The 8,985-nt window shown below is 48.3% G+C and overlaps 1 protein-coding gene across 1 annotated transcript; it reads left to right on the top strand.

Annotated features, from left to right (window-relative positions):
• Nucleotides 1-184: 184 nt before the first annotated feature.
• On the top strand, nucleotides 185-8,250 carry ZNF396 (zinc finger protein 396). Its single transcript, XM_045296211.1, has 4 exons — nucleotides 185-201; nucleotides 2,180-2,657; nucleotides 3,502-3,649; nucleotides 6,535-8,250. The coding sequence occupies exons 2-4, from the start codon at nucleotides 2,238-2,240 to the stop codon at nucleotides 6,987-6,989; spliced, it is 1,023 nt and encodes a 340-aa protein (XP_045152146.1). The 5' UTR covers nucleotides 185-201; nucleotides 2,180-2,237; the 3' UTR covers nucleotides 6,990-8,250.
• Nucleotides 8,251-8,985: the final 735 nt, after the last annotated feature.

Genomic DNA, 8,985 nt, shown 5'->3' with positions numbered 1-8,985 from the left:
GGGAAAGACCTCCTGGCAGCTCTCTGTCCCAGGGAGTCTGTGTGGCACCGCGCTCCGTGCTGTGTGGGGGTGGCTTGTCGCACAGTGGATTGAGCCGTGAGCTGCTCATCTCAAGGTCCGAGGTTCAAACCCACCAGACTCCGGGGGAAGTGGAAGCGGCGTGCTGCCCCGCGGACAGCCTCGGGAATCCTAGGGATGCCGGTGAGCTGGGATCCACTGACCGCAGCAGTGCCCTGGGGTAGAGCCGAGAGCAAAGCCGAGACCTTGCGGGGTCTGCTGCTGGTGTGGACCCTGCCGAGTGCATTTCTGGCCCCGCGTGGTTTTGCCCTGAGGCGACCCTGTAGGACAGAGTGGAACTGCCCTACATAAAGCTTCTGAGGCTGGCCCCTGGCAGGAAGCAGACACTACACTTCTCTCCCCAGCGGTGGGGCCCAAGCCCTGCCCTTTGCTTAGCACCCAAGTGCCCCAGAATGTGCGCCCCCCATTTTGGGCCTTACCCCAAACCCCCACAGTCGTGTCCATTTCCCACTCTAGGTCACCCTACAGGACAGAGGGGAACAGCTCCTTGGGGTTTCCAAGGCTGGAAATCTTGATGGGAAGAGACTCACTTTTCTCCTGCAGGGCAGCTGAGCAGTTCAACCAAGGACCTTTCCTTAGGTGCCCAAGCCTCAACCCACTGCGCTTCGAGGCTCCTTCCAATGGAATTCCCCCTAATAGTTTCAAACTGGGGGTGTCAACCAACATGTTCCAAGTCTTCTTTCTTGTTCTTAGTTACTGTCCATGCTCGGGCTCCCAGTGGTAGGGCGCTTACATAACCCACTGCCATCAAGTCAATTCCAACTTGGACTGACCCTAGCGTTCAGGGTGGAACGGCCCCTGTGGGTTTTGGAGACTGTAATTCTTTACGGGAATAGCGCAGTCTTTCTCCCAAGTGGTTTTGAACGTCAGACTTTGCAGTTAGCAGCATAACTCGTAACCACTACCTCGGGTTTCTCAGACAGCTTCGCTTTCTCCTGTGCAATGACTGGTGGATTTGAGCCCCTGACCTTGTAGTTAGCAGCCTAACACCCACCCCACCCCCACGGCTCCGTGCGCCTTTGGGTAAGGGTTGCTACTGAGGGGCATCTCCTACCGCCAGCCTCTTGACAGCCCAGCACAGTTGATAATGATGGATGGATGGCCTGGATTCACACCCCAGAGCCACCATGTTTCCTTTGACTTCGCTCTCTGACCTAGCTCCGTGAAACTTCTTTTTGTATTCTCTGAAGAGGGACATAGAAGGACAGTGATCTGATGACTTAGAAGAGGTGAAGAAAAAAAACGGAGCAGGTGCTGTCAGCCATCCCAACAGATGAGTTTGAAAAATGTTTCCAAGAATGGAATCAAAGATTTGACAAGTGCATTAAGTGTAATGGAGAGTACTTTGAAGGTGCTAAGGTTGTTTTGTAAAAAAAAAAAAATTAATACATAGCTTTGAAAAAAATTCTGGTTTTTTTGGGTACCCCCTCATATATGATTTCTTGTGAATGTTTCCTTTAATGTCAAAATAATAGTTAATAAAAAGGGAAACAACAGTTAATAAAAAGGGAAACAGAAAAAAATCCACTCAAGAGTACATTATTGATGAGACCATTTCTTAGAACTGTGCTGCGGGCCTGACGCGATTTAATCAGCTCTTTGAACCTGCTGCAGAATCCTAGCTCTTCTACCAGACTCCCTGCCCCTGAATGGAGACTTGTAGTGATCCGATAGAACTGGGAGAACTGCCCCTGTGAGCTTCTAAGACTGTAACTGTTAATGGGAGTAGTTAATGGGAGCAGCTGGTGGTTTCGAACTGCTCATCTTGCAGACTGCAACCCCTTGCGACTAAGCTATCAGGGCTCCGGTAGCTTTTCTATGGGCTTCCCTATGTGTCCATGCTGGGAGTTCTTGTACAATCGTGGCTGATCTCTTACTGCAGGCAGCCTCCTGGGCACAATCTTCAGAATAAATTGGGAATTACTCCTGTATATGAATGAATGAATGAATCATAGCTTCTTGACTCACTTTGAGATCTAGTCTTTAAAGCCTGGTTTAAGTTAAGATTAAGGTCAGTACTTTCTATACAATGTTTCTATCCTAGAGGCATTGGCGGTTTTAAGACACCTGTTTCCTTTGTTTTTGTTTCCACTTGGTACAGGAGAGCTCCACTTCCTTGATGAGTAAAGCCTAGCTGCCTCGGGCTGTTAGAAGTGAAAATGTCTGCAATGTTAAGAAAGTCGCCAACACCCCTTCCGCCAACTCCAGCAGAGCCTGGCAGGATTCTGATCGTAAAGATAGAAGGGGAAGAGCAGGCCTGCGCTCAGGACTGTGGCCTCCACTGGACCAACTGCTACAGCCCAGAGGCCTTCCGCCAACAGTTCAGGCACTATGGCTACCAGAATGCGCCTGGGCCCCGGGAGGCTCTGAGCCGGCTCCGCCAGCTCTGCCATCTCTGGCTGAGACCCGAGGTGCACACCAAGGAGGAGATCCTGGAGCTGCTGGTGCTGGAGCAGTTCCTGGCTATCCTGCCCGAGGAGCTGCAGGCCTGGGTGCAGAAGCATCAACCGGAGAATGGAGACGAAGCTGTGATGGTGCTGGAGGAGGTGGAGCGAGAGTTTGATGCGCCAGCCGAGCAGGTAAGAAGGGCATCCTCGGGGATGTAGGACCAGGACCAGGACCAGGTCCGTGGCAGTGGCCGGTCACTGAGGACTAGAGTGATTCAATTGGGTGCGTTGGCTGGCAGTGTACTCACAGGTATCCCAGAAAATAGTCCCCCATTCTGCTTCCTTCTTCTCGCCCCTTTCCTTTGCCCCAGGGCATTTTCTTTCTTTCTTTTTTAATCGTTTATTAGGGGCTCATACAACTCTTATCACAATCCATACATACATCCATTTCGTAAAGCACATTTGTACATTCATTGCCCTCATCATTCTCAAAACATTTGCTCTCCACTTAAGCCCCTGGCATCAGCGCCTCAATTTTCCCCTCCCTTCCCCCTCCCCTCTCCCTCATGAACCCTTGATAATTTATAAATTATTATTTTGTCATATCTTGCACTGTCTGATGTCTCCCTTCACCCACTTTTCTGTTGTCTGTCCCCCAGGGAGGAGGTTATATGTAGATCCTTGTAATCGGTTCCCCCTTTCCAACCCACCTTCCTTCCACACTCCCGGGATCGCCACTCACACCACTGGTCCTAAAGGGATCATCTGCCCTGTATTCCCTGTGTTTCCAGTTCCTATCTGTACCAGTGTACATCCTCTGGTCTATCCAGATATGTAAGGTAGAATTGGGATCATGATAGTGAGGGGGTGGGGGGGAGCATTTAGGAACTAGAGGAAAGTTGTATGTTTCATCATTGCTAGATCACACCCTGACTGGCCCCAGGGCATTTTCTACAATGTTTCTTCTCTGTTGTTTTACCCTGAAGCTCAACTAAGGTTTGCCTTCTTTAACCTCAGTCACACTGGACTTTTTCAGGTCTTGTTTTTTGGACCAAGAGAAAACACATTTGCAGAGGCTGGAGCACCATGGCTAGTAACGCAGGAGTTACCGAGTAGCCGGTTCAAACCCAGCAAGAAGCAGCTCCCCTGGGCATCGTGGGAGCTCCATGCCTTGAGACGAAACGGTGAGGGCCAGATTCGCCGTGGTGGGCACAGGTGGCATTTCAGCCCAGCACACACACACCTGAGTTGCTGCTTGCAAGAGATCTCAAATCTCTCTTCCCATCTTGTCCCAAGGCAGGAACTCCCTCTGCCACTTCTGCCAAACGAACCCTAACCCGTGTCACTGTGTTGTTCTTGGCTCTTCCTCGCAGATGCTTAGAATCTTTTTGGCTGTTTAAATATGCCAGGGCTTCCAAAGCAGGCTTAAGCAGTTTACCCTTTTTCTTCCGTGAAATCTTATTTGGAGTTCCAATATGGAAAATAGACGCTGAGCTTAAGTGGAGAGTAAATGTTTGGGGAATGATGAGGGCAACGAATGTACAAATGTGCTTTACACAATTGACGGATGTTTGGATTGTGATAAGAATTGTATGAGCCCCTAATAAAATGATTAAAAAACAACAGCAACAAAAAAACAGACGATGACACAGCTACTTTGGCTGACGTAGGAGCAAGCACACCCAGCCCTAGCCTCAGCCCCCACCCTTCCACTTGGCCTCAGAAGAGCTCTGGAGCTTCCTCTCCCTTCCAACAGCCCCCGAGGCCCTTCTGCGGGACTCCAAGGTACACAGTTTAAAGACCACAGATCTGCAGCATGGCTTCCCTGTGGAACTCCTTGCTCGGTGCCCTCAGTACTGCCCAGAGACTTTGCTGTCTTGCAATGCCTTAAGTACGCTCCTCTACTCCCTTTACACCCCTTAACAGCTCCCAGCCTAGAAATGGACAGGGAGGGGAGCTACTCCAGCCTCAGAGGCTTTGTGCGGTTTTAAATGCTGCAGCAAGTTGGCCTCAAAGCTAGGTCCTGGGCTCCCACCCTTGGCAAGTAGTGTTCTGCCAGCCAATGTCCTCACAGAGGCCTTTACCACATTTTTAAAGATGTGTAGCCATGTTAAGGAGTCCTGGTAGTGTAGTGGTTACTCACTCGTTGGGCTGCTAACTGCAAAGTCAGCAGTTCTAAACCACCAGCTGATGCACGGGAGAAAAATGGGGCTTTCTACTCCCATGTAGTTGCAGTCTCAGAAACTCACAGGGCCACTTCTACCCTGTCTATAGGGCTGCTATAGGTGATAGTATCGACTTGATGGCAGTGAGTTTGTTTTGTAGCAATTTTAAACAGGTAGCAGAAGGCCTCAGGGTCTTGCAGTACATGGCCGAGAGTTTTAAACTAGGATTGCACGTTCGGATAACAGAACCATTTCTTCAGACCATTCTGCCTGATTTCTGTGGTCCGTGGTCACGTCTTTTCAAAGCCCCTGCATGCGACCTTGGTCTCTGTGTTATCAGTGATGACTCCAGGACTTTCAGAATGACATCACACCTAGGTCGCTTTGGATAATGAGCTATAAAAAATGAGCTTGAGACAGAAACCTTACCAGTTCTGAAACTGTTTCTACTTGAATGAGTATAAATGAACGTACCATATTTTTAAATAAATATGAGAGGTACATTTATTTTTTATTAATTTCTTAGATTTGGGGGGGAAGGGGAGTTGAAATCATATTTCTTAGGTGGTGTCACACTCTGCCCCTGCCTTTTCTTCTTCCTGAGCCACCTTCCTCACCTCGACCTTTGGACAAGGCCTGAAAGGGCTCAGACGAGCTCCTGTCATCAGCACGCTCAGGGTTCCCTCAGACTCTGTGCAGTCACCTCAGATGAGGGCATCTTCAGCTCCAGCTGCTTCATGTCCACAGCCCTGGACAAGACTGCTGTGCTCCCCCACCATCGTCTCAGTGTAAACTGCTGTCCCGCTATCCCGCGCTGAGGCTAACTGAATGATTCCGTCCGTTCAGACGTCCAAATGAAGTCTGACGAGCCACACCCAAACTATGGGTGCTGTTGGAGCTTCAGGGGGCCTGGTAGCCTGAGCCCAAAGGCCCTCTATCTAAGCGGATTTGTGTGCGGTCAGAATGGCTGAGGCCAATAAACAGCTGTGTGTGCTTTTTCATGGACACTACGTGTAGCAAAATGACAGCTCATTGGGCCATTCAGCTAGTGCGATGGAGCACACGCAGCGTGACTGGTTCACAGCACGAGTCCCCGGTGCTGCCACCCATCTTTGGAGCTGTCAGTTATCCCAGTCTTTTATCCTCCCTCTTTTTGCCTAAGGCGTCCTGGTGGCACAGTGCTTCTGTGTTAGGCTGCTAACTGCAAAGCCAGCAGTTCAAAACCACCAGCCGCTCTCTGGGAGGAAGCCAGGGCTCTCTCCTCCGGTAACGAATCAGTCTCAGAAACCCAGGGGCAGCCCGACCCTGTCCTTATGGAGTCCCTGAGGGTCAGAATCAACTCAGTGGCAGTAAGTTTGGGATGTTTTTTGGTCTTTTTGCCTAAGCTGTATTTTCCATATTTCTTTCCGACCTGTTGGTATTCTTCGGCCCCCTTCTTCGATGAATGATCCAGCCTTGGGTTTATTTGCGGATGCTCTATACTGAATTATGGTTATCATCACCGCTGCCACAGGTGACTCATTCATGGCGCTTCTGCTCCTTCAGTAATCTCTTAGGCTCTCTCTTTCCCTCCATCTTCTCCCCCCTGCCTCTGAGGTGTCTTTTTACCTTTCCTCGAGACTCTGCCTTTTCCACAGAGCCCTGCATCCTTATCATCGATGGGCTCCTCGGTGTGGAGTCTTTCCCTCAGCCTGGGTTCTCCAAACTCTCTCTTAGCAACTCCATCCTCACCAGGTGATGCTGTTTTATGAACTTGCTTGCTAGGAATCAATCCCTGTCTGTTTCCACTTAGATCTTTCGACTTCTCTTGCCTTTTTTCTTCTTCTTCTCCCCACCCCTTCCTCCTCCTCCTTTCCCCCTGAGCAGAGAACTAGAAGCCTGTACTTCTCTGTTTCTTATTTCAGACGCAGATCCCCAAACTGTAAGTGTGGAATCCGCTTCAAAGCAACAGCCGTCCACAGGCAGAGAGCGGCACCTCGATGTTTCTGCCGCCCTCCGGACGAATGCCGCTCCGAGTTTCACTCTTAGAGGGACCTGCGGACAAGCGGCCAGGTTTGAAAGAAGACAAGGAAACCCCGCTAGGAAAAAACAACACAGGTGTGACGAATGCGGGAAAAACTTCAGTCAGAGCTCAGCCCTCATCCTCCATCAGAGGATCCACAGCGGGGAGAAGCCGTATACCTGCAGCGAGTGTGCAAAGGCTTTCAGCCGGAGCGCAGTCCTTGTTCAGCATCGGAGAACCCACACCGGGGAAAAACCCTACACGTGCCACGAGTGTGGGAAAGCCTTCAGTCAGAGCTCAAATCTTTTCAGGCATAAGAAGAGACACACTAGGGAACAGGTCCCATCAGTGTCATGAGGGAATCGAAGCATGTCCTCAGTTGTTGTTGTGTTTTGTTGTTTTCCAACAAGAAGAAGACACGAGGCAGAAACTTTCCTTGGGTAAAAATCAGTGGTTTTACTGGACACCCATCGCCTTCCTTCACGGGTCAACAAAGCCACAGGGGAGAGTGTAGGATACTGTACATCCCTATTGTTTACTTTTCTGCTCAACCATCCAGGGTCAGCTCTCATGTTTGCGATTCCAAAGCCTGATTTAAATTTCCATCTCTGAGTAGTGCGGGGAAAGACATTCTCAGACAGGTGCTACTGTGTTCATTATTAACACAAATGCTAATTAGTATCGTCCTTGTTAGACAAGTGCATTTCTCCCCTGTTGAGAAGGGATGAGTGAGTTATACTCAGCAGAGAAATAGTTATTCACCTCCATTTCATAGTTTGAGCATTGAAAATCTAAAGACCAACAATTAGAGTGCTGTTTTTTGTTTATTCACTGATTTTTCCTATTCTGCCTTCAGTTACTAGATTCCAAATATTGAACTAGAATTAAAGAGACCCCAAATAATATGTACCTTCAGAGCCCCCACTGAAATTCCCAGGGTTGTCATGACGGAAGCTGGTAAACTAAGCGATTTCATCTCTTCTGAAAGTCCACAAAACTCTCCTCGCTATTGATGACATGAATTCGCCTTTTAGGATAAAACAATAATCTCCTTTCCAACGTGATTTGGAAACACTGAGAGTGAAGAATGTGCTGCCAGGGAGTGGCCGACACATAGGAATGTTTGATGGTTAAAAGGCATGCTCTCTGAGGGCTGTGAGGTTGATGATTAGCTCAACGTGAAGGAGAAAGATGAAACGTGGATCTGGGACACTGCAAAGACAGCACCGTGGAGAAGCTGCCACAGCTTAACGTGGCAGCTGACAAGCCGAGAGGTCCCATAGGTTAAATCAGCTTTGAATCCTTCAGGCATCAAAAGATCGCTTTTTCAGGGTCTTCTGCGTTCTCAGTAAGAGGACTTTTGAGACAGGTTGTCGTGAAATGAGATTCTGGCTTTTCGAAACTCCTGTACAGCGGAGGAAATCACTCAGTTGTACCTGAAAGAGCACACTGCAGTCCCTTACAAACTATTGTCAAGTCTAACCATTTTCATCAATAAGTGTTAAGACAACATTTTTAGATCGCCTTGAGAAACAAGTTTTGCTCATAATAAATCCAATTCCCTGTTTCACAACAAAATGACTGATTTGTATGTTATTAAAATTACTTTGATAGTGTATAGCTTAGGCTCTTTTTCCTACACATTCTTCCTAAAACAGTTATTCATTACAACTATACACTGTATTTCCCACAGTGCAACAGGTATCCACTACAGGATACAGAAAAACATCAGAAGTGAAAGGCCTTGGAAGGAAAGGGGGGAGGAGGCTCATAGTGTGCACTGTGCCTGACTGGACTCCTCATGACGGGTAACCATGGTGATCTCAGAAAGTACAACGCTAGCAGGTGCTGAGGGGTACTCCAGAAATAAGTGCAGGGTTAATGTGCTCATGTGGCTAAGATTCTTGATAAATATAGTAAGGGAAAAACCGAATGCACATTTTGCTTATATAATTTTCAGATTGTGATTGTGCTTCACAGCTTTGGTGAATGTAAATAGTCATTGGGCTTTGTATATTTTTCTGTTGTTAAAAATGTAGGAGTCATTTATTTGAGGCTCATTCTGTTTGTAATTTAGGAGGAGGAACAAGCCACCCAACAAAGCAGCAGATGCCTCACAGATCCCTGTACCATGACTTCCTGTTTATTTATGGAAAGTTTCTTAAGCAGTATGAGAATGGAAGGAAACCCTGGTGGCATAGTGGGTTATGCATCAGGCTGCTAACCACAAGATCAACAGTTTGAAACCAGCTGTTTCATGGGAGACGGATGAGGCTTTCTACTCCCATAAAAAGTTAACACATGGCCTGTCTGGATAGGACAGGCTGGATGAACAATCTGGAGGAGAAAACAA

This window comes from Echinops telfairi, unplaced genomic scaffold, assembly GCF_000313985.2.
Source record: "Echinops telfairi isolate 266 unplaced genomic scaffold, ASM31398v2 ScPeMD7_7400;HRSCAF=8409, whole genome shotgun sequence".
Taxonomy (NCBI): Eukaryota; Metazoa; Chordata; class Mammalia; order Afrosoricida; family Tenrecidae; genus Echinops; species Echinops telfairi.
Note: the sequence above shows the minus strand (reverse complement) of the source record. Positions and strands in the feature narration are given on the sequence as shown.